Source organism: Ornithodoros turicata, chromosome 1, assembly GCF_037126465.1.
Source record: "Ornithodoros turicata isolate Travis chromosome 1, ASM3712646v1, whole genome shotgun sequence".
NCBI classification, from domain to species: domain Eukaryota; kingdom Metazoa; phylum Arthropoda; class Arachnida; order Ixodida; family Argasidae; genus Ornithodoros; species Ornithodoros turicata.
Genome location: NC_088201.1, coordinates 191,881,082 through 191,907,926, shown reverse-complemented (window position 1 = coordinate 191,907,926; position 26,845 = coordinate 191,881,082). Strand labels below are relative to the sequence as shown.

Sequence of the window (26,845 nt, the reverse complement as noted above, 5' to 3'; positions counted from 1 at the left end):
AAAAAAACGACACGCGTTACACTGAGAAACACACACACACACTCTCGGTAATATGATCCCGTACGGGGACGCTTCCCTCTCGTGCAACACGAGACGGTCACATTCCTTGGACGGTTGGACACTACGCGGGAGGAGTTTCTACGAATCCGTTTTCGCTCTGTCTTTACGTTTGAGAAACTAGAAGATTCAACAACGTCGTTGCCGTCGTGAGCTTTGATAATCGTTGACGAGCCGTCTTCGTCACTTAAACCAGACTGCCGCTGGTGTTCGTCGCTGGTCGTAACGTTATCTTCGGTGCCGTTAGTTTTCGATCCCTGAGGGCGTCTTCGTTGCGATCTCGGCATTGTCTACCTTCGGTGCTTACGGGCTAAAGTCCAGATGAGTCAAAATTGATGAAAATGTTCACCTGCTCGTCAGTCCAATCAGTCCTTATCCCACTTCTGATAAAAATGTAAGTCCGTCGAACTCAAACGTCAGGCGGGCGCCCGAACTTCGCAGAGGCCAGAAAACACACGACCACTTCGTAGCTTTGAAAAGAGACGACTATTTTATTTACAAAAAGAAGGGAGAGACAGAGCCACAAGAAGCAGTGACAAGATGCGCCTCTCGGAAGACGTTGCTTTGGGTATCGGGTTACACTGACCCATTCGGGGACGTTCCAGCGAGGGGTGCAGGTGCAGCGCCCCATAAATAACATGAACTGGTTGACAAGCCCCCGTGGCTCACATGAACAGTCAAAAAAACACAGTTCGACTGGCATCGTCAACAACATTCTCCATTACGTTGTTACACGTTGTGATATTCGCCACAGTAGTAATTTTCGCGAGTACCTGTTTTTCGCGAAATTCGCGAACGCCCTTTTTTTCGCCAATTTAAAGTCCCACGAAATATTCGAACCAATGCCAGAAAAATACGACCAAAATATGTAAGAAATTTTACCCAGGACGCTGAGGCAACTTATGTACACGGGGTTTCTTAGGCTACTAGACTGCATTGCCTCGCAAAGTGTTCAGTTCGTCGCTGCAACTGGAGACAGTAGTCCAGCCTTCACGTACGAATCCCGCGCGAATGCAGGCGTCCCGTGATTCCAGTTCCTTGTAAGCCTGTATCGCCCATCAAGCGTGTATGCACTCTGCCACGCGGATAGGCCTTTGTAAAAGTTGCCGCATCACTATCGGGTGCCAATCGCACCTGCTCTATGCGATGACAAGAATGATGGGAGATAGGGCAATTCGGCAATGACTCGGATACAAGCCGAGTAGGACCCGCTAATCGCAGCCCTTTCGTTCAGAAGTTCTCAAAAAGAAGACAATTTGAACGAGTTACCCAGTTGTGATACCCTTTATTAGCTTCTTCCAGGAAGTGCAAGGTGGGGGGCCCAAAGCGACAGGGTCGACGCACCGCAGTACCGCGAATTTAAGGTTCCGCGAATAATAGCCTGATCCTGGCTTCTCTCAAATTCGCGAATTATTGAGCCCGCGAATTTAACCACTTATACAGTAAATAACAAAATGCGGAAGCGTTGGCTGTTTCTGTTACACAAAGTGCTTTATTTTCCGGGATAGGTATTTCCAAAGCACAAATATGAAGTCTGCTGTAGCTGTGCAAAACACGAACATGATATGAACATTGTGTCTGAAGCTCGAATGAAATGCCAAATCAACTTTGCATTCACTGATAGCTGATGTCTCACGTGGAAGATTTCACAGTAGAACAACAGCATATTGGCTGCACAGGCACACACATTCAGAGATCCGGCATGACAGAGAACACGTCCATATCCTTTTGCTGCTTGTGTAGGCGCTTGGTTGATCCGTCACAAAGGAAATTGTGAAGCTGCTATGCCGTAAGATGATGCTCCAAGCACTCTGAGTGTCTTATCCATTCTACTGCATCCATGCAGATGCTATTCTGAGGCAGATATGAGTTGAGTGCTTATACCTGAACAAGAAAGATAGGGATCGGAAACGTGAAAACCAAAAATTCTACCTGCCAAAATGCTGCGTATATGCCACAGGTGCGGCGCTATGTTATGCTAAGCGGCAAAATGGAATAGGAACTGACTTACCTGTCATCGAGTGAGTAGCGGAAAAATACAGTATTCGTCCTTCTTGAATCGTTATCGCACCAAGCAAGCGAAGCAGACTTGCATGCCTTCCACTTATCTACCACACGATTGACTTGCAGAAGTATTCATGAGGCACCGAGTTTTTCAGAGTCGGTATCGACAACATGTTAGGGAAGTACACTAAAAACCATCCAAAGCGGCACCGGCATAGATGCTTTGCTTGCGTCCCTGCTGCACCCAACACATTTCGACACTGTGCGGCGAGTTGCTCCGGCACCGCCGACACGGTGTCGCCGGCTTGAGCGCGCCAAGGAAAGTTCATAATTTCAAACCAACCAATGAGTGCTCGCATACCGGAGGTGCGGCCTCAGGAGCCAATGGGCTCGTGACGGTTGAGAACTCGCGCTTCGACGTAAAAATTCTGACGTTTCATGACGCGAAAAGCTCGCAGCGGCTCACTTTAGTCCGCAAGTGAACTCGCGAGTTTCATCCCCTTGACCACGCTTTCTCAACGGCGGCTCGGCAGAGTTCGTTCTCCTTACTTCTCCTCCATGCGTCATCAGCATCGACCATCGCTTTTTTATCGTCTGTTGTGCGGCCTCTGTAGTGAACTGCAACGATCATCGATTGATGGGGCATTCCAGCAGCGTCTTTTATACGCTTTCGACCCTGATATCATGTTCGCAACGTGTGTACAAGTGCTTGATCACTGTAGGCTATGTAAACAGAAAGAACACTGATGCAAGGGTGACCTTATCCTGCAGGTGACTCCCACACGGATAACTTTTAGTATTATAGTTTTAAGAAATGGATGTGGTACTTTCAAGTGTCACAAATCTGCAACGCGTTAGACCATCTCTTTGCTGGCTGTGTTTCTTTGGATTGTGACTCATACGGAAAACGTACTTAGGGTGCTGCCTTGTTTACGTCCTCGTCCTGTGTGTGTGTGTTTTTCTTTGTTTGTTTACCGCTGTTTTCGTCAGTTACCCAGGGTGTCCCTGCTTGTGAGCGTGGAAGCTGCCACTGTCGTGACCCCCTGTTAGTACGGTGCTGTGCTGTGCTCTGACCTCCTTTATTGCTGCATTTCAGCATATAAGATTATTGTACAAATCATTAAGCACTAAACTGATTGTTCTGTTCAGCCAACAAAGATTTATCATTACGTTGCGACTGTCTTTTGCTCTGATGAAATTTCACGCAATGGGAACATACCTAATGTATATATTTGTCCTTACTTGTCATCTGCTATGACGCACTTGACATCACAGACGTAATAATTGCTACAATAAACGGCCATACTTTAATGCCATTACACTGCAGCCGAGCCATTCAAAATTTGTAGTTTATTGAGACCATGTACACAAAATATAGATGTTACAATGAACCAAATACCTCATAAAAAAGGATATCTTATACCGGTTTCAATAGTGGTGTTTCAAGGATGGAGCAAACAGGAAAGGACCAAAGAAAACACACACAACAACAGCTGCTACATCAGCCACAAACAAGCCTGTGCTGCCATTTTGTTCAATAATTGCGTTGTGCTTATTTGTTCAAAGCCATATATTATTCAGGAAACACTTTTACACACCTGGTTGGGGGCTTATCTATTTTTCCATGCTCATTCTTTACAAACTTCTCTCTCAACTCCATACTGGCATTGTCATCGCACCATTACATGCCAAACCATCACCACCACCAATGCCTAAAAACTCCCCACAGCTCATGCCATGCTATAATACGGCTGCCAACATTACATCATGCACTAAACAAGCGTATGAATGCAGGGTAGTTGGTACGAATTCATTCCGCAGCAAAGAGACGTGGACAGAAGGACGACAACTGCATCATTCACTACGATCTTTGAAATCACTCCTTATTCAGGCTTTTTTTTTAATTTACGAAATAATTTGCATAGCGATTCAGTTACAGTTATGACTTGACTCTTTCACAGATCACTCAACTTTGACTGTAAAATGACATAAGAGGCCTGTGTGACGCCATGAGAAAGATAATCGCCACTGTACAATTGTGTAAACTTATTTAGGGAATTTTTACTTCAGCAGCTCTTCATCGCTTTCTTGACATTTTTTCTAGTTTTCCAGTCATGCAAAACTTCTCAGACTATTCCCAGTTTTCCATGCTTTACTGGATTGCAGACATCCTGAAATACAGACGATGATTCAAGCAGCTCAGCAACTGGGCGTGCGAGGCTTACATGTTTGTATCGTCCGTATTTGTGGCCTGCTTTGACTAGCTTTCGTTGTTTACACAGATGATAAAGCTATTGCACAAGCTGCATTTCTGCACTGTGTGGTTATGAAGTTTGACTGTGCACGTTTATACTAAGAGATTGTGCTATTTCTTGAGAAACAACACAGTGGAATACCACAGCAAGGCACACCTATAGATGCTCATTCTGGCATAAAATCTCAGTGCCACAGCAAACAGCAGCACTGATTATTGCCTGCTCGCTTTCTATATTGATCTGTATCATACAGTAAGAGGAAGTCTGCAATGGAAAAATGGACGCAATGCAAATAAGCTTATACAAAGAAAAGGATGCAACTTGAAATCATGTACATCTTAGCTACAATGTGCTGTATTACTTTTATTAAAATTTACATGATTATATATCTTTCTTCCGCAATTTCAGTTATTTTTTAGCCACATTGGTAGTTGTCACTTTGCAGAAGCCGACATATTGATCCAGTTGTGTCAGCACAAATCTATGCAACTGAACAGTTTAATGTAGTGAGCATGGTGTACTGTATCATCAAAGACAAAGCCTGGGAGCAGATGTATGGGACACAATGCTGAATTCGTGGTAAAATGATGTAGATGCCTCTGCATGACTAACCACCTAACTTCAGTAATGAGTGATGAACATGCAGGGTCTTCAGGCAACTTCTGATAATTAATACATGACATATGGGAGATGGTTTGCAAGATACCAGCACCCAAAGAAACAGTTTCACAGATTCTGGGCATGATGCGTTACGTTGGCACACAAGAAGAACATGTAACTACTTCGGTCCACTTTACTGAATTTTAGCACCCCTAAGAGTGCCATAGAAAATGTCGGTAAAGAGGGGGTTCTAAACAGAAACAGTAGTAGTGTGAATTTTCCTTTAAAAAGAAATTAAAAATTTCACACATACAACCACAAGATTTCTGAACCTATGGTGAAGCTAGCTCTTACACAGACATGTTTTTTGTGGGGCATGGCATGGTATGCCTAAGCTAATGCCAGCCACATATTTCAATAGCAATAAATTTGTATAGCAGTTATTTTCTTCACATATGGCATTGAAGAACCGCTGACGTGAAACAAAATAAATAATCAGGTGTGACAGATATACAATCATACGTCACAGGTATTTGGTGCCAGTCATGCAGTGAAAGCAGTGTGCACGAGACGCCACATATTCTCCTGGTGATGATGTGAAGGCTTTCCAACAGTAAATGTATGAACGTGGTATCTTGTATTGCAACAGCGTTCAGGCACTGTTTCGAATGACATATACATAGATGTTAGAATCATTTGTCATGATGCTGATGACACACTGATGATGACACATTCTTAGTTACACCAGGACTTTGTGACCGTAGTATGCCCATATTCTGTTTATCCTCCACTCACTGCTGTACAATTATGGGTGGAGTGCGAGTCAAAGAAGAGGAGAACTCGTGTGAAATGAGAGTACCAATGTACATGTCATACAGCAAAAACCGTGGATACTTAGCATGCACCTGAGCTAGTGCAAGGAGAACAAGTTGTAATGTTCATAATTGAAGGTAAAGTGATGTACTACACATATGCATATTAGCAGGATATTGGTTTGGTTCACTATTTTGCAACTCAGCTATTCAGAACACGTTGAAGACATGCACAACACAGCCAAATTAGAGGGTAGTGTTTCGGGTATGTTGTATGTTGTGTGTTGTTACCGTCAATAAATTTTCCTATTACAATTACAGGTATTGTGGCATTTGCGATAAATAGAAGCATGATTGGAATGTGAATGCAGGTGTATATGATAAATCATGTGGCATGATTCCATAGGGGTGTGTTTTTTGATTCTTAAGATTTACCTGTACAGGATATGAGGCTACACAAAAAGAGTGCACAGACCACACCAGTGTAAAGCTGCAGTGCGTCGAGCAATTTTTAATAGTCCTGCTCACAAAATGATGCAGAACAGCATGCGTACATTTTTGCTTGAAAGAAAAGCCTTGAGCTTCAGGAGACACAAAAGGGACACCATTTTTTTGTTTAGCGCTGTATTCACACTGAACAGGTGAGCACATGGATAAACTCTGTGGCCATATGACAGCTATCAACGACGTAAAAGAAGGAGAGCTAGTGTAACGTGGGTGCTTGTTTACCCTGCTTTACTACTGTCGTCTATATCCACACTGAACACATGAGCACAGAAATAAATAAACTATGCGGTCATACGGCAGCTGTCAATAACGTAAAACAACGATAGCTACTGTTAACATAAGTGCATGTTCTTCCACGTGCTCGTGTGCTCAGTGTGGATATAAACGGCTGCACTGGCTTTGACAAATCTGTACCCATGTTAAAACAAGCTAACTTTCGTTTAAGTAGTTGACAACTGTCATGTGACCATGTACTATTTATCCATGCGCTCATGCTACAGTATGGGAGAACCACATTTCCTTTTTGACGTTGCATGAACCCGCTTACTCCTATTATAATTGTCAATACTATCTATTGATGAGTCTATAGCCTATGTTTTGTTATATTCATCTGAAAGGTGCTATATGCAGTAATTGCAGTTCTAATTTTCAACTTTAAGTGCAGTTCAGTGGGAGCAGGGGAGCTTCAAAGTTTCTGTACACATTGCTATTTATTCCTGTACAATTCAACAGTACTGCAGTACGAGACCTCAGATATATTGGTGGAGTCAGCATGTGGAATGTAGCAAGGATTTTTCTTCCTTGTACGCCATTGCTCACTTATGTTCTCATGTGACCTTGACAACTAATTGAGCAGGATATCCAGAGTGCACGCTTTTATGAAAAAAAGTCATCCTTGTAGAACTACGTAATAGCCTTTATTGTCTGAATATAAACAAAAAGCTCACGGATACAAAGTTGTTGTGATGAATGAGTCCATAGCAGAAATTTTCGAGAGAGGATCTCAAGAATATATGTGCTTATACAATGCAGAAAAGCTGTCAGTGATTGGTCATGGTTATGTACCTGCAATAGTAATGATGGTTCCAAAATGTTTGCAGCCTCCTTTAGCGCATTGCTGTGTAGTGCCTTTTGCAGAAGCAACCCTACAAAAGCACATCTACTGTTACCAAATGGTAATCCATGTCCTGTCCCTTTGAATGTTTTCTAATGTGGCAGTGGTAACAGGATACCTGAATAACTGATTTTCATTGGTTCGTTCTGCTGTGGCGTGCTGAAACACACATTTCAGTTTCATCTATGCTGGCATTTGAATCCAGGGGAAATGGGGACCTCCTTCACTTTTCCTCCGGTATTTTCATAATCTGGGAACGTAAAATCTGCTCAAATTTCGTGTTCAGTATAGTGAAACAACATTCAATATCTTCGTGCCTTGATAGTATCCACACAACAGCCGCAAGACGCTAGTGCACTTTATGATCAGTCCTATTGCACCGTTAAATGTCCGTGGAGATTAGACACGCTGCGAAGAGATGATAGATACTGGGATGGTTGATAAGCATGCCAGTGGATAGCGCCCCTCAATTTCTCCATTGGGGCTCGCCACAACCGTCTAGCATGTTATCGCTCTTCCTGTACAATGACGGGGGCGCTTACAGTGTGTATCACAGGAGATGACGCTCATAATAAGCGCCAGCACTACTTATGCTTTGTTTTTGAAGCTGCACATTGATGTTCGGCCATCCGCACGCTGTCTCGGTCCCTGGGATTGGTATATGGATTTTGTCCGGTGGCACATGTCGATGTCACTCTCTTTGACCACATTTTGACGGTGCTTTTTACGTTTGTCATGCAAAAAGTGCGCAATGGCGCCTTCTATAAACAACAGCCGCATTTCGTACCCTCGGTCAGGCCTTACGGCGTTTTTGTGCATTTAAAACGATTATCCTTAATTTTTACCAGTTAACTTCGAATTTGTGCAATACCACCTACCGCAACCAGTCTACGGTAGTTTTTTGAACACACACGTCCACAGTAGTTGCAACGTACTTAGACCGACGTTAAACTAGCCCCTCGCCTAGTTTAAAATACGCCCCATTCAAATGCATGGGGCTTAAACCACCAGTTTAAGTAGCTTGGGTGGATGATCGAAATGGAACATTTGAGGCAAATATTCGTCCGATTGTGATCAAATCCGTCTCCTGGGCGCATCTAGTAACTATATTGATTGAAACTCACCCAAGATTTGATGAAAAATTCTTCGTGAACCTGGGATTAGGCCTACCGGCCACCATCGCTTCTGGCAGACTCTGGTGAAATGCGCATGCGCTGTGCAGGAAGCTCGCTGTGTGCGCTGCCATATAGGCTTCACAGCAGCAGGTGGTAGAGCATGGGGTGGTGATCCAGGATTGGCGAACGAAAGTCTCACGTGATCGATTTAAACCCGACGTCACTAAACCAATAGTTTAAGTAAGTTGGTGAATACGGACTGGTTACTTTTAAACGTGCAATGTAACAGTTGCAGTCTCTCTTTCAGTCCAGAGCAGAGCAAACAAACGGTGGTGGTGGTGGTGCAAACAAACAAGAAAACATCTGTCGGCCAATGAGGCTTTCGGCGGACTCCAGAGGCGCCAATTTGATAAACAAACAAATGTGGTTGGCGCACAGTAAATCATTTTACACCTTTATTCGCTCAAAACAGGTGTATAGTTATAAAAACACCATTTTCTATCCCGCTGATTGAAGCAAAAGGTGTAAAAAGATAATCATTAAAGGTGTGACATCGACACGCACCACATTTTATATCGTGTCGATCATTAAGAGTGTAAAAATAGTGTTGAAAAAGGTGTTAGCGTTCTACACACACTTTTTACACCCCATTTCATCTGGGAATATGGTGGGGCAGGGAGGGATGTCAGGATGTCAGGGAGGGATGTCAATATTTGGCAGGGAGGGATGTCAGGGAGTTAGATGATATCTGACTCGTTGCAGGCGTACGTGTTAATTGCAAAGACACATTCCCGTCACCGTTACAGACGAGTTCTGCCACACTACTCTTAACGAACGTGCCCCAACAAACTGTATGTCAATATATGATCAATCTGGTTATAGGTCAATACAGGCTACCGAAGGTGCTCGGGCTCGTTGCTGGCATCGTCTGAAGATCGCAGCATCGTAACGCCGCTCATTTCACGAGTACGGACAGCGATACGATGCTGCGATCTTCACCTCTACCCTTAAGCTTGTCCCACAGTGTTGCTTCCTTTTTTTCTTTTTTTGCTCACTCACAGTGTTGCTAGGATCACGATGGGTGCCTGTAGCTGCAACTGTGCAGTGTCCAGGGCGGTTATTGCCGTACAAGAAAGAACGTCGGACTGCATGGTTCGGCATACTCCCGCTGGAGCTTCATCCTAAGGGGTGTTTTCAATAGAATACTCCCCTTTCAAGGGTGTTCTTGCTTTTAAACACCAACTTTAAGAGTGTTTTATGAGGAATACACCTAATTTAAGGGTGTTTCAGAAAACACCCACAGTTCATGGTGTAAAAAAAGGAGTGCGCCATGGGGCAAGCATGCGCTTAAAAAAGGTGTAAAATGATTTACTGTGTGGATTTGAAATATTCGATTCGCAGTTTTGGGCAATGGAATTCGGATTCGCGAATCTCGAATCCCTGCCTAGGATTCGAGTATTCGGTTGGCACATCCCTATTACTTACTAAAAGCGGCAGAACGAAAGTGCATGTTACGGAACTCAAAACTCAAATTGGGAGTAAATTTATGTTGTGGAGCTCCTTTGTTGCATATACGCACCTATACACACACATATACAGGGTGTCCACACTTAGCGTGGACACCCTGTATATGTGTGAACAGATTTTTAAAAAAATATATCAATCACTTTTTCCGAGATGAAATCAAGTGCAATATAGCATATGCTGAAGGGCACTCCCTAGGGGGGCATTAACAGACTCCTAAGGCAATGTCTTAATTAACTTTTTAATTATAAAAGCTACGAAGTAGCTCTAATGAGAACATCTGATCTCTTCGGTCACCAGATACCAAAACCGTTTTCAGAACAAAAATCGTTCGGTAGATCGTCCGCAAAAAATTCGTGAAGGAACACCATTTTTTACTTTATTTGGTTTATTGCGCATCTTCAAAGAAGCGGCTTTCCTTTACCCCCAGTGTGAGAGAGTGAAAGAGCACAGTGTCGCCTCATGCGTCGAAGATTAGCTTTAACTTGCGGAAACAAAACAAAAACACAAATCTATCGGGTGACTATCGCGACTGCCCTTATCTTGGTCTGCATTTTCTGTTTTCTTTTAATCTGTTGCTAGGACGCAAGAGGCGATAGTGTGCTCTTTCATCCTCTCGTATTGGGGGCGAAGGCAAGACGCGTCTGTAGAGATGCGCAATGAATAAAATATAGAAAAAAATGGCGTTCCTTCACGATTTTTTTGCGGACGATCTATCGAACGGATTTTTGTTCTGATAACGGCTTTCGTATCTGGTGACCGAAGAGATCAGATGTTCTCATTGGAGCAACTTCGTAGCTTTTATAATTAAAAAGTTAATTATTGAAAGTTAATTAAGACATTGCCTTAGGAGTCTGTTAATGCCCCCTAGGGAGTGCCCTTCAGCATATGCTATATTGCAATTGATTTCATCTCGGAAAAAGTGATTGATATATTTTTAAAAAATCTGTTCACACTTAGCGTGGACACCCTGTATGCGTGCATACATATTACGTACGTATATATGCGGTATTAATGTAAGTATATATGCACTTGCGTCTAAGAAAACACGAGGAAATGTAAAGAAATTGAGGTCTAGTGGCAAGTCGCCCATAAGTTGTGCTTATGTAGAGTATAGGGATTAACGCACTTTACCAGTAATTAAGAGGTGGGTGTTTCGTTTCCTGCCTGCTGCGGGGGGGGGGGGGGTAACACCTGCTGCCTGGCTTTTTTTTTCGCGACTGCCAAAGTTGAATCGCACATATTATGTCTTCTTAGAACAGGCCATGTAAATATAGCAACAATAAAAACCGCGAATCCACGCGTGTACACGGGGCTGAACAGGCAGTATACGACATTGTACGTATTAAAAGCGCAATGTCATCTTTTTTCTCACTTATTTTCATGATTTGTCCAGAAGGAACAAGTGAAATGTAAACTTCTGAACAAAATTTAGTGCATGACGCATCCTCTACCGCATATTATATCTCCCAAACGAACGTTACCTCCGTCGGATAACACTGCAGATAACCGTGTGATACAACGCCATCCGTTTCCCAGTTGTATCGTTAACTAAGTCTCACCGCCGTTCCTGGGTCTTTTTCCGTGAAGATGTGCGCCTACGAAAGCTATACGATGATATATGCTGTCTGCAATATTCGATGATGTCCACCGATGCACTGATGTCGGTGCACGTATATATGATGCGACGATATAAGTAAAGGATACTACGACTATTAATATTCCAGACTGTAATATTCGCTCAAAAGATATAAAATGTATTTGTGCCGTACGTTCGTGAAATCGCGAATAATATATACAGGGTGTCCACGCTAAGTGTGAACAAATTTTTTAAAAATATATCAATCACTTTTTCCGAGATGAAATCAATTGCAATATAGCATATGCTGAGGCGCACTCCCTAGGGGGGCATTAACAGACTCCTAAGGCAATGTCCTAATTAACGTTCAATAATTAACTTTTTAATTATAAAAGCTACGAAGTTGCTCCAATGAGAACATCTGATCTCTTCGGTCACCAGATATCAAAGCCGTTTTCAGAACAAAAATCCGTTCGATAGATCGTCAGCAAAAAATTCGTGAAGGAACGCCATTTTTTCTACTTTATTTTATTCATTGCGAATCTCTAGAGACGCGTCTTCCCTTCGCCCCCAATACGAGAGGATGAAAGAGCACACTATCGCCTCTTGCGTCCTGGAAAAAGATTAAAAGAAAACAGAAAATGCAGCCCAAGATAAGGGCAGTCGCGATAGAGTCTCCCGATAGATTTGTGTTTTTGTTTCCGCAAGTTAAAGCTAATCTTCGACGTATGAGGCGGCACTGTGGTCTTTCACTCTCTCACACTGGGGGTAAAGGAAAGCCGCTTCTTTGAAGATGCGCAATAAACCAAAGACAGAAAAAAATGGCGTTCCTTCACGAATTTTTTGCGGACGATCTACCGAACGGATTTTTGTTCTGAAAACGGTTTTGGTATCTGGTGACCGAAGAGATCACATGTTCTCATTGGAGCAACTTCTCAGCTTTTATAATTAAAAAGTTAATTATTGAAAGTTAATTAAGACATTGCCTTAGGAGTCTGTTAATGCCCCTCTAGGGAGTGCCCTTCAGCATATGCTATATTGCAATTGATTTCATCTCGGAAAAAGTCATTGATATATTTAAAAAAAAATCTGTTCACACTTAGCGTGGACACCCTGTATATATTATATTATTTATTTATTTATACATACTGCGACCCCTTTAAGGGGTGATTGCAGGAGTGCATCAAAGAAGCATTCACAGGAGAATTGGCGGACAAAACCATCCAGAGCGTTCCAGTCTTCAACGCAACAAGGAAAAAAGCTATACTTAAAAACATCAACACGGGTACAAATGGGGACAATATTTAGCTGGTGAGAACTTCTGACCGAGGATGTTCCAGCTTATAATAAATATTTGCTAAAAGGAATTCTTACTTTACCATTAATAATAGAATGAAATGTTATAAGGCGAAGAGTACGCCGTCGAACCTTCAAGATCACGAAGCGCTGCACTTGGTGAAAACCATGGATCGTAACGCGATAATATAAAACGTACTGCCTTATTTTGGACCGAGACAAATTTAGCAATATCTGACTTATTGTACAGTTCCCACACTTCGCACGTTTCAGGACCGGGCGTATTAGCGTTTTGTATGCAAGTAACCTAATTTCAGGTGTAGCAAATTTTAATGTCCTCTTCAAATAGCCAACCTTCTACAGCGCTTTGGAACAGATCATTTCTATATGTGGTGACCAGGACAATCTGGGGTTAAGGATAACACCCAGGTATTTGTAACTATCGACCGATGCTATAACCGAATGGTCAATTTTATACTCAAAAAGGAGCGGAGAATAACTGCGTTTAAATGTCATTTCGGCACATTTTCTGAAGTTAATGAGCATGCCCCACTTGTTGCACCACGCAGTGATTCTATCTAAAGACTCTTGGAGTAATAACTGATCACTATGTGAAGTCACCTCTTTATCGATGACGCAGTCATCTGCGTAAACCCTTATCTCCGCTGGAACATCCTTAGCAATTTCATTAATAAACAGTGAAAAGAGCAGCGGTCCCAACACAGACCCTTGTGGGACGCCAGAGATCACATGGGCATCTGCGGAAGTACACTGGTTATAAAAAAACACTCTGTGATCGACATGAAAGGTAATCCTTAATCCATGATACAATTTTCGAGTTCTTCAGCAAGGACTGCAGTTTTAAGAGTAGTTTACGGTGGCATAAAAGGTCAAACGCCTTGCTAAAATCAATGAATATAACATCTGTTTGTTTATTCCTATTAATGCCAGTTGCCAGACTGTGGACAAACTCTATAAGCTGTGTAACAGTGGAGTACCCACGCCGAAAACCATGCTGATACTCAGACAACAAAGAGTGGGACTCCAAAAAAATCGGTTTTATGGTTACATAATACATTTTCAAATATTTTGCAGGCGGTAGACGTTAATGAAATTGGACGATAATTCTGTACAAGCTGCTTGTTGCCTGATTTAAAAATAGGCACAACAATAGCTTTCTTCCATATATCAGGCACCAGCTCAGAATTAAACGACTTATTGAATACTATTTCTAAGTATTTGGACATTCACTCTGCATATCTAGCCAAGAAGACGTTTGAGATTGTGTCGGGACCACTACTCTTCTTAGAATCAAGATTCAATAGCTGGTTGAAAATGCCAGAAGCAGAGAAATGCAGATCGTTTATCGGAGGAACCTCATCCGCTAGAACCAAGTGTGTACCGCCCTCGTCATGTGAACCAAATACGGAAGAAAAGTAAACGTAAAAGTGGTTGGAAATGATTGAAGTATCAGAGGAAATATCCCCACAGATTATGAAAGAGTGCACGTTAGATCCTTTAGGACAAATTGTACGCCAAAACGTCCTAGGATTTGTCTGCAGAAAAATTAGAGAGTGAGACATTGTAATAATAATGCTTAGCAGCTTGCATCTTCGTCTTAAGTGACTGCGTAGAAGAATTAAACAAAGTACAGTCAAACTCCATTACAGCGAACACCTTTTTAACGAAAATACCACTACAGCAAATTTTTTTGCGGTCCCGCTGGAGCCCTATAGGTCCAATAATGGGCATCCTTTTTAACGAAAATAGCTTTACTGCAAATTTTTTTTTGCTGTCCCCTGAGTTTCGTTGTAAAGGAGTTTGACTGTATGTGAATCGTGTGATGATAAATGGCGGGCACGTAAACGTCTTATTCTATTTAATCGACGCCTGGGGTGCAAAATGTCACGCGTTATTCACGGATTATTGTCGTTACATTTTTTAAAACTTCGTTGGAACAAAACGACTAACACATGTTGATACTAAACTTCGTAGAGCCCCATAAAAGGTATTAACGTCAGCTGACTCACTGAGACGAACAAAGTCGTCGAATGCAAATGACAGCTCGTCAAAAATAGCGGTATCATTGGCCGACGTATGATCGAGAATTTGAGGAACCCTGTAAATGGATCTGGGAACACTAATATTCAAGTGAACGACTGCAGCTAAGTGATCAGAAAGGCCTTCAGTGACGTTACAGTTGTAACCAAGACGAGCAACAGTGGAATTAAGAAAGATTAAATCGAAGAATGATGACGTGGTCACGTTGGATACGCGTAGGACTATTAACAACCTGGATCAAATCGAGACTAGTGGCGAAGTCAATTAAGGATTCACCGAGGGCAACATCTCTCCCGCGTGTTATTAAGGTGTTCCAACATACGGAGGGTAAGTTAAAGTCACCCATTAGAATTCACCGTTCGTGATGCGACAGATGATTTCTATATATGTTGTCTAGAAGTATGGAGAAGATGTCAGTGGTTGAGCCAGGAGGACGGTACAAACAAGCCACGATAAAGCATTGCCGATACAGCTGAACTTTACACCAGACTAACTCGATACCCGCTAAGGTAGGAAGAACCGTGATCTGGAACACGTTCTTAATCAACAAAGCGACACCACCTCCGCGAGAGGACCGGTCGTTTCCAATTGCACAGAAGCTACTAGGAACAAATTCACTATCAAGAATCGAGTCCGATAACCAGGTCTCGGTGATTGCAATGATGTCACATGCGTGGCTGTAGATAAGGTGTTGTAGTTCTAGGGCTTTATTTACTATGCTTCCGGCATTTACATTCACAAGGCACAAGGGATGGTCACGCTCATGTCAATTACTCTGCTGTTGTTCATTTCGCTTAGTGCTTAGAAGAACACGTTCATTACGTACATCGTTCCACTTGTGACAGTCACCATTAACAAAAAGCTTATCGAACCGCAGTTTGACGTTATCTCCACGTTCTCTCTCTTCACTAGCGCTAAGCCATAGCTTTGATCGAATATCTCGGATTCGCCGTGAAAAATCTTCCTTCACTTGCAAGGAACTCCCCTTCAACTTCCGAGAGTTACGAAGTATATCAATTTTCTCGCGGTAGTACCCTAACCTAAGATTAACAGGTCGTGTACTACCTGCTCTTTTCCTGCCTAGTCTGTGGCAACGCTCAATGGTGCTGACGTTTAGATCGAGTTTGTTCTTGAACAACTGATTAATAGTCGAAGAGAGTGAAAGTGTCGATTCGTCGTCAGCCCCTGGCGTACCAAAAACAAGCAGATTGTTTCGCCTTTGTCTATTCTCCAAATTGTCTACAGCTAATTCTGAGCTACCAATTTTTTTGTGAATATCGCTCGTGTTATCGTGGCACTTCTTAATCTCGTCAACAAGGCTGCTGCAGTTTGAAGCGAAATTCTCCAGTTCCCTTAGTCTGTTGTCAAAACTGTCTAGTTTTGTGTGAATAGGACTGCTGCACTGAAGTTTTGCACAGCGCCATTTCTGGCCCAAGCGGCCATGGATCCAAACAGTAAGGAGTTTCATCAGCGGGTTTTGCATGGTGTTTCAAACGGTATTGTGCCAAGGAAAGCTACAACACCTGTAGGAAATCCACAGAAAAAGGGGTGCTTCTTGAAAACTGCGAACAACTCGGGACCGTGTATTTGAAAGTGCCGCGTCGTCTGCTAAACTAGGGAGTCTTGCATAATTTGAGGCGCTGATGTTGCTGCTCACTTGCGCCACCTGGCCCAGAGCAACAGGTCTATAGAGGCTTGGTTTACCTTCAGGTCGTTAATAGACGAAGACAAGCGCTTCTGGCTATCCAGTAACTTCTTTAATAGATCGTGTACATTATCATCCAGAGCACCCTCATCAGCTCGAGGATCATTCCCGCTCCCCTTAGGGCCAGGGTTTTCCTCAACATCCGCAGCTAACAGTAACAGACTAGAAAAATCGTAAGAACACTCGAGCAGACAGTATAGAATCACAGGTGGGCCAGACAGGAGTAATAAAAATCGATCACCCGATCTATAACATTGTGACTGAGTGTGAACATTTACCTGTAAGATAAGACAGAAGTGCGTGAACTGCATGCTCTCACTGCCGCCTAAATGCCCACTGAAACCGTAGCAGTGAGGTTGGTGTTTTAAATGGTCGTAGATGGCGTTGCACGAAGCAGTTCCACATGTCTTTAACTAGTTGATATCAGCGGCACAATCAGAAAAGTTTTGTTTCAAGCAGTTGTTTTGTCTATGAAGAAGACCAGGGCACGCCGTACTCGACGATAACAGCAGCTGTAAGATAAGACAGAAGTGCGTGAACTGCATGCTCTCACTGCCGCCTAAAGGCCCACTGTACTGTACTACAAAATGGAGGTTCGTATATATATATATATATATATATATATGTAAGTAATAATAATAAAGTTGCTGTTGTTGCAACCGCGACAATGCACGCTTCATTGCGCGTCTCTTATCGAATCTCTTACGTCAACAGCCCTGAAACACTGTTTTTACGGCTTTCGTGCGGGCAGTTGAAGATTATGCAGGTGGTTGGTCTTCTAGTTATCTCTGTATGAATGACAGGTTGTTCAGAATCTAGAACCGCATGTGCGACACACCCCACGGGTAGGGGCGTCGCCACGCTTCACCGCAGCGCCGGGAGCGTGTGGCGTGACTGCATGCCAGCACCGCCTTGCGTCGATGCCGGGGTGGAGACGCTAGGACATCTGTACCGCCAAGGCAACATTAAATGGCATGCGATTTAGCCAGAAAAGAAATCTAACATAATGAAGTTCGGCAATGACACAAACATGCCAGCTTTCGTCTTACAGAACATATTAGATGGGTAGAAATCCAGCGAACCGGTAGAGACGTAGGAAGGGAGTTGCCTCAGGTACGACGGCTTACCTCTACCTCGGGGTACTAGTTGAAAACAAAAAAAATATTACTTCCAAAAATATGAAGAACAATTCCTCAAAAAGCTAGACCAGATAACGGATACAACGGATACACTTGGCACTTAGCCCGATATTCTTATTAACCCCATCACATAGGAACTCTTCACTGGAATGCCACGGCAGCCCCGCCAGCCACATATGCTAATGAGTTGTTATGCCTCAGCAAGAATACTACAGAACAACTCGAGGTCCAGCAACGAGAAGTTGGAAGATGGCTCTTCCAGACACCATTTGTCACTCCCAACCTTGCCATAGAAAGTGAACTGGGTTGGTCCATGTTCTCGTTTCGAGAAGCCACACTCTTAAAAATGAACTTCACCACATAGCACGTTCCTAGCCAACCATCATCCCGAATGACAAAGTTCTCACCCCTGATTTGTTGAAAACGGGAGGCAGAGCCTATTTTGTGTCCCTGATGGACGGCACAGAATAGGCCCGCCTCCCGTTTTCGACAAATCAGGGGCGAGAACGTTGTCATTCGGGATGATGGTTGGCTAGGAGCGTGCCATGTGGTCTAGTTTATTTTTAAGAGTGCAGATGCGCTACCTGGGTAGAGTGATCCACGTACCAGACGGAGCCCATAGCATCCTGCTGTTTCGATACCTTCGATGTATTATCACACGTACATTCAAAATTACCAAAAATTAGATAAATATCGTGGAGGGAGAGACGCGGCTGGCAGCAATGACAAAAAAGAAGACCCTGGCCATGTACAGACAGCATAACACCAACCCCGCCCCGGAAGACTTGTATCGAGGTGACAGGGCAAGCGCGCTCCTTCTCCAAGCGTATACAGGATCTCCAATACCTAGAAAAATGTTGAATGAAATATTTGACGCAGAAGGCGCAACATGCGAATCGTGTAATAACGATGAATACGAGGAACTCATCCATCCCACATACTGTATGACTGCCCGGCACTAGCGGCAACAAGAGCCCCCCCCCCCCCCCCCCCCCCTAACTCAAGCCCATTTTCAGGGTAATTCCATTTTAAATCGACCGAAGTCCTCCGATGACATTTTTTGATTTGAATGAAAAAAATATATGTTGGAAACGACCTTCAGTGAAGACGAAAGCAGGTACCCGGAACTTCCTACGATCAACCGGTCCATAGATGAAGAGGGGGCAAGGTGGCGCCGTCTTCGCGACGTGATTTTTTCTGGCGACTTTGGAGCCTTACTGATAACATTCCATTCGCGTCACAGCCCTCATAGGTAACGCACGTAAAGTATGGGCACTCTAGTATACCTGTACGGAGTGAAAATGGTCTCACCTTAAAGGGACGCTGAAGAAAAAATGCCAAAGTCAGCAGACATGACAAAAATTGTACATTTTTTTAGCGCTCATATCTCGTCGACGGCGGGTCAGATATCCTTAAATATAGTATGCTTTTAATGCGCAGTCTTTCCTTTATCGTTCAATATATACAAAACTATTCTAACCTGTTTCGTTGCCGAAAGAGATGTCAGTAAATTTAGGTGAGAGCAGAAAATTGCCTATGTTTGGTATGGCATACTTCAGCCGCTGCAATACTTATTCCAATAAGTTTGCAGTTACTGAAAGGCCAACGTATCCCCTAAATCCAGCTGCAAAAATATGTTGCGCTATTTTAGTAGGGTGAACGCAGCGAATTTTTCTTTGTGTCCTGGTTTCACCGTTGTGGCCTCGCACTCCAACTCCAGTTTCGAGTGGCATGCCATCGCGCATTTCGAATTGCACTTGCCTTCGGTCTTCCTGATGCTGCATTGATTCGCGCTGCTGGCACTTGTTTGCGGACATGTCCACGTCGGCATTTTTAATTACGAGCAACCCTTTTATATACTGTTGCGAGACCAACAGATGGCGTCTGTCTATTATGCCGCAGAGAGTGGAGTACTGACTGGAGTAGCCGAGTATAGCAACAACTTTTGTCAATACCGCACAAGGTGTTAATTTTTTAAATTAAATTCCGTACTGGGAAGCGCTACCAGTGGCAGATTACTGGAGGTGCCGTCTTCATTACAGCCGCAAAAGAAGTAACCAAAACTGTCAGCCTACATTGCATAGGTACCATGCCTTCCTGCGATGGAAATTATCGTGACATCTATCTGTGACATATATTAATAAAAAATAATGAGGGGCGCATTCTACCGACAAGGGTTCGCCTGCTCTGGCTTGGTGCAACCTTCCTCTTATTGACCAAATCCTGTCTAATTGACCAAATAATGTCGGGGCTCAGGGGATGCATATGCTACCTATGTAATGTAAGGTAATGCTTAACGTAAGTTAATGTAATGTAAGGTAAGCAAATGGCAGTTTTTTGTTACTCCTACTTGCGGCTGCAATAAAGAAGGCACCTCCAGCAATGAGCCACTTGGTAGCACTTCCCAGTACACCATATTTTTTTTTAGCGCACACCCTGTGCAGTATTAACAAAACTGTTTCAAAAGTTGTTGCTATACTCAGCCATATATTGTCAGTCAGTACTCCACTCTCAGTCGCTGCGGCATAATAGACAGACGACATCTGCTCGTCTCGCAACGGCATATGAAAGGTTTGCACGTAAATAAGAATACAGACGTGGACGTGTCCACAAATAAGTGCCAGCGGCGGAAATCAGTGCAACACTAGCGAGACCGAAGGTCTAGTGAAATGGGAAACGCGCGACGGCGTGCCACTCGAAAGTGGAGTCGGAATGCAAGGCCGCAACGGCGAGACATAGGCTCAGAAAAAAATTCGCTGTGTACACCCTAGTAAAATAGTGCAACATATGTTTGCAGCTGGATTTAGGGGATAGGTTGGCCTTTCAGTAACCGAAAAATTATTGTGATAAGTATTGCAGCGGCTGGGGTACGCCATACCAAACATAGGCAATTTTCTGCTCTCGCCTAACTTTACTGACATCTCTTTCGGCAACTAAACGGGTTAGAATAGTTTTCTATATTCTGAACGATAGAAGAAAGATTGCACATTAAAAGCATACTTCATTTACGGATGTCTGACCTGCCGTCGAGGAGCTATGAGCGCTAGAACATGTGGAATTTTTGTCAAATCTTCCGAATTTTGCATTTTTTTTCTTCACCGTCCCTTTAGAGTGACACCGTTTTCACTCCGTACAGGTATACTAGAGTGCCCAGACTTTACCTGTGCTAGCGATGAGGGCTCTGACGCGAATGAAATTGCATCAGTAAGGCTGCAAAGTCACCAGAAAAAATCACGCCGCGAAGACGGCGCCACCTTACCCCCTCTCCATCTGTGGGCCGGTTGATCGTAGGAAGCTCCGGGAACCTACTTTCGTCTTCGCTTGAGGTCGTTTCCAACATATATGTTTTTCACTCAAATCAAAAAATGTCATCGGCGGACCTTGATCGATTTAAAATGGAATTACCCACCAGCGTGTCGAACCGAACCCGAACCGAAAACCGTACCCGAACTGTTATTTTTGCCGGAACCGAACCGGAACCGAAATTTTCATGATACTGTTGAAACCGAGCTGGAACAGAACTGACATATTTTAGGGGGTGTTCAAAAACATTTTGTGGCCCCTTTCAAAACCTGTTAATTCTACTTGCAATCAACTGTGGGCTCTCTGTAGTCTGCATGCTACACTTATCGCTACTTCTTTCCGACGGTTGTGGTAATCTAGGTGATAGCGGTTCCACACGGTTAGCACAATAATTTTTTGAAGTCAACCGAGGACGCTGCAGAAAGCCGTTACGCGGAAAATCATACACACTCAGAAACGAGATCTGACGCAAAAATTACTTTTGTTTTCCTGTTTCTATTGGCTGCGTATCCGATTTCTGTATCGCCGTCAAAGAAATGGACAGTCTATATATCCCTTACAAAAAGTTTTCTACCCTCTATATACATTCTATACGCAACTCACCTACAACTCTTTAGTCTGTCTATAGAGATCATATGCATATTGTTAACACATTTGAATAGACAACGAACTGATAATTGGGACATCGCATTCTATAGAACGTCTATTTATTTCAGAAACGGACCGTCTATATATCCTTTACAAAAAGTTTTCTACTCTCTATAGACATTCTATAAACAAGACACCTACAAATATTTAGTCTGTCTGTTGAGATCCTATCCATGTTAACACATTTGAATGGACAACGAACTGATAATTGGCACATCACATTCTGTAGAACGTCTATTTATTTCACGAATGGAGTATATACACGCGTACTTTGGGTTGTATATACATAGTAGGTATGCAGCCTCTGTTAAAAATGGCAAGGATTTCTGACAAAAAAGACTTATCTACTGTCTATACAATTTCTATAGAAATTGACAGAGATCCTAACTACTTGCAAAATAATTACCTAAACCACAGGTTTTCAGTAGACATCGGCATTCTTCCTTCTGCCATTTTTTTTAAACCTGTGCCACCACTCATTTTCTCCCGCTTCTTTTCTTTGTTGGTTTCCCGGGCTTCGAATAATGGGGAATGCGTTTAAAATCGAAAGACGAACAAAAAAATAAAATAAAAAATACAGGGACTCCCAAGTTAAAAAATAACGCACGTAGAAAGGGATGTATTGTTGACTATATGAGATGAGCCACAGAATATTGTCTACTCATCTTCCTAAACTTCCCCTAACCATTTAGCCCGCTTGTTAACCCTATCTTGCCTATTTGTATTCCTGAGTCAAAGGGAATGTGAGCTTTCTTCCTCTGTGAGAACAGATACTATACGTATAGTGCTTGTGAGAGCTTCCGCGAATTCGAGAGTCTTGCTCGCCTCTGAGTCAAATCGAAGTGTGACGTGTCTAAGATTACTTCGGTTACACATACAAACAACGGTGAACTGAGGAGTAGCTTGGTGTAGCAATTCACCATCGACATAAAAACTGTAACGAGAGGATAGCGAGGTAGCATGCGAGCTGGTGGTATAGATCCTTAAGTTAAAAACCCGAGACTAGGGGACGAAAAAACGACAACATAAGAACATCTGTGTTTCTTACTTGTTTTGGTTCGAGACACTCACTAGGTGCATAGAAAATCAAGCATACGCTGTGCCACACAAACGCGCGTTTCCCTCTCTCACTCGCAAGAAACGATCCATGTATAGACATTGTACATTTTACACTTTACACTTATGCACTTTCTACAGACACATGTATATATATATATATATATACAAGTTACCCGGGAGTTGAGTATATACATGTTTCTGTTGAAAGTGTATAGAATGTTTATACAACTTGTGTATAGAAAGTAGAAAACAGCACTGGGTAGAAACAACAACTTTATTACAAGATGATGAATGGGGAGTTTCATCGCGAGAGGCGATACTCTACCCCATTGCTGGTGATGATGCGGGGGATGACATAATGAGCCCATTCACAATAAGGATCGAAGTCCTATGGTATCCAGAAAGGTCAAGAGAGCTTTGAGGGCAGAGTGTTGGTGCGCTGGATGTGGCCAGGGACGAAGCAATTTTGTGTGAGAGAGAGGGGGGGGGGGAGTCTAGCACGTTAAGGGATCCGGAGAGTACGGTTCGGGAAGATTGGTAGTGTGGGCAATGGAGAAGAATGTGCTCTAGATCTTCTGCAGCACCGCAGTGACTGCATTGGAGAGAGTCAACTTGCCTCAAGCGGCAACGCGACTGTACTCTAAAAGCAACATTGAGGCGCATTCGGTGGACTAATGCGGCATCTGGACGAGAAGTATGTCGAGGCATGCGGAAAGCGAGCACTGGATCAACTCTGCTCAGCATGGCTGGGGGGAGAATGTCAGCGGTCCATTGGCAGGTAGCCAAAGTTAGGAAAATCATAGCTTGTCATAGGACTCCTATATAGATTCTTTAGATTAAGTGGATAGAAAGTAGCAGTGGATAGATACTAGAAAGAGTCTGTAAAATTAAGTTAGGAATTGTATAGAGAGGAGAAGCCAAGTTTTGTAAGAGCTGACATATTTCCAGTCAGACAAGAGCCGTGAAGTGGCGGCCGGTGGACAACGACGAGGATGGACACGCGCCTGGAGCACCCGCTCCTCAGTTCCACCGGCGCGGCCATGGAGGTTGGCCACAGTCATCGACGGCCGGGACTCATTTAGGGGAACACCATTGTTCTCTACAAGTGGACGATAAACATCAAGTTCGACGTAAATCGTCCCTTTTATCATCCCAAATTTGATAACCTTCCAGGAAGTCCAGCACTACGCCAGCTATGTCCAGCTACGGTAGCTCGGTGACGCGGCAACCGATCGAGCCTGATGCTCTCCACGTACCCCCAACCTCACCTGTACAGAACCGCTGCCACGACTCTCATCCGTTCATTGCATTCAACATCCTCTGCTTGTTCCCGAATAGCTTCCTGAGTTCGGCAAGCGCACTTCTGCATACCGACCTACTGTCTCTCTCCCACAAAGCACTACTAACCGGCCCACACGCGCCCCACTGCTTCATCAACCATCACTTCTGCACGATGTTCACCGCACCCCGGCGCTCTTTCACTGCGTGCTCGGTCGCGGCAGTCGCGGCAGCCGACGCCACGGCACGCTTCAGCCAGCGTCTCGGCATCTCTCCACGGTTCGCATAGCCTCACCCTTTACTCCCATGGGACTCTCAGAGCTTAGGCTGCCGTGCCGGTAGCGGCTCCCCAGGACCACCACTTCGCCAGCGCCTCACTCCCTTCTCCACTCTTCTCGGATTAACAGATCGTGATGACTCGTCAGCTGTGGTGCTTTGCCAACGTGTGCCGTGCCGTCAACCTGTTCAACCGTGCATGTCAATCACGGTCGCCCTCGCTGCCCTCCTCTAGTGAAGTGGTGGGTACCTGCTTTATCGCCGCTCCGCGTCTGAGGGGGAAAGTGATGGGGCGGCCGGTGGACAACGACGAGGATGGGCACGCGCCTGGAGCACCCGCTCCTCAGTTCCACCGGCGTGGCCATGGAGCTAGGCCACAGTGGTCGGCTCTCCGTGGCATACCATCATCGCCGGTCGGGACCCATGTAGGGGAACACCATCGTCCTCTACACCGCTTTACAGTTGCCTGCAGTGGCGTGCGCAGAGCGCCCTCGTTGACTTTCTCAGCTAACGTGACCCGTCGTATGGTGCTTCTAGGAAGCTAATTTCTCATTCCCTGTTCACACGTGGCCTGCCCAGAGACTTCTTCTCATGAGCACGATCAGAATGTATCCTTTTCACACGATCAACATCCCTATGAAATATTCTGGTTGGAAGGGAAGAGAACTGCTCATGGAGCAGGAGTTCCGCCGCGCAGCGCTGCAATATCGGAAGTTCCGTACTGCGCACACAGCAGACGAAACCATAGGCCCTCTCACCTGCTATGGGACATTTCCATGATCAGAGGGTCACTAAAAGGCATAATGTTAAGATATCGTGCCTACACAGCAGTAGAAGGCTTTTGCGCATCTTCCGCCGAAGTACTTTGGAGGATGGGTCTGGTGTCAATACGCAGACTATCCCTTCTTCCATGCCAAAATTGGAGCTTTGTGCAGCGCATATCGCAGCCCAGCGGCCCTTCCACACACCTGTATCTCATCCAAATATTGTCATCTGTCGTGCGCGCGAAGAATGTCCCTCAGTGCTTCGAGGGTCAACAACAACACCTTTATTTTGGGTATTTGGTAGAGCTGTTTCATCGCCAGAAGGCGAGGTTATAGAACATACGCTTACATAATCAGAAAATATATTAACTTTATACATTGCTGATTTGTTTCAGATTAGTAATGTTTTGCGTGTCGTCGTACGTTAGTTTGTTGTATTTATGCGTAATTTATGTGTATATTTCAGCCGTCGTATATTTTTATTTTTTGCTCTGAGGTCATTTTAGGCTTGCATCATGTCACTGACGGGCGTTGCCCTGCTAGACCTGCATGAACTGTACGACGCCAGCATCGGAGCGGTGTCCCACCTGATGACCAGCCGGTCTGTCGGAACTCTCGTAGGATCTCTTGTTGGTAAGTGACCACACGAAGCTCACAGAAAGGGCGAACAAGGAATACAATTCTGACAGGCGTGACATAAACTCACCATTTTTTATAACTCCTTTCAAGCAGGAATTTTTCGCGAAACCGCCATTTTGTCCTGGTCATACGCAATAGAAAACGTCAAACGTCTTGAGGTCATGTGACTTTGTTTAGATGTCGTCTTAGCGCTTGCAGACATGTTCCTGTCGGCATATATAAGCAAGAGATGATGGTATTTTGCCTAAGTAAGCTATACGGTGCTTCTTCCACGACATGGTAGCCGCCACACAAACATCCGGGGCTCAGCAAGGTGAAAGCTCTAACCAATACTGCTACGAGTTACTCCTCCGCGGGATTGTGTAGTTCCATAAGCACGTGTGACTTCTTTGACTATTGAGGTGCAGGGATCTCCCGTCATGTGTGGGTTACCAAGGTCAACTGAGCTAAAGGCAAAAAGGCAGGTCCGACCAAGGCGAATTCTTCTTAATTGTCTGTTTATGGACTGCATCTACTGACTTTTGGGGGTTGATGTTATCTTAGCTTTCCTAAGCTTTTCATATCGGAGTTTTTCGACACCAGCACGCAAAGTCCAAGTGTTACATTTCGTTCGCCGCTCTTATTTCTATAAAATTATATTGACCAGCTGATATTTATTTGGCTGAGAATTCCAACAGTAGAACATTTTGCAGACTGACGGCTTTCGCATTGCCCACTGCTGTGTATTCACAGAAAAAGTGTGGTGCATTGATTGATTCATTACATTAACCATATAAAATCTACAATCTAAATCCAATCCACATAACACGCACGCAAACGAGCCTACGCTTGATGTTTACGAGTCTCATACCATTTGTTATTCCTCCTTTATTGGAAACGGTCATAATCGGCCAGGAGGACACAAATAGGCGACAAAACATTTTTGTTTACAACTTCCACTACAATGTCACACTTCCTTCCTATTTGATGTCTGGCATATGGGTGTTGGAATAAATGGTCCTAGAATATATGGAGCCCCCTCTCCCCAGAAAAAAAAACAAGAAGAAAAACATGGAAGCAAAAAAAAAAAAAAAGAGTACTCTTTTTTTTTCCGGTAAAAGTGTGAGCGAT

At 43.9% G+C, this 26,845-nt stretch overlaps 1 protein-coding gene across 3 annotated transcripts in view; it reads left to right on the top strand.

Annotated features, from left to right (window-relative positions):
* Positions 1-26,845, top strand: part of LOC135378894 (sodium-dependent glucose transporter 1B-like) — a 78,593-nt gene that overhangs the window by 39,970 nt on the left and 11,778 nt on the right. The window contains exon 2 of one of the 3 annotated variants that reach the window (XM_064612055.1): positions 25,603-25,729. The exons of 1 other annotated variant lie outside the window; for it this stretch is intronic. In XM_064612055.1, coding sequence (XP_064468125.1) covers positions 25,603-25,729 — 127 coding nt within the window. Of the gene's footprint in view, positions 1-25,592; positions 25,730-26,845 lie in introns of all 3 variants that reach the window. One more of the 3 variants, XM_064612056.1, reaches the window with a different exon arrangement.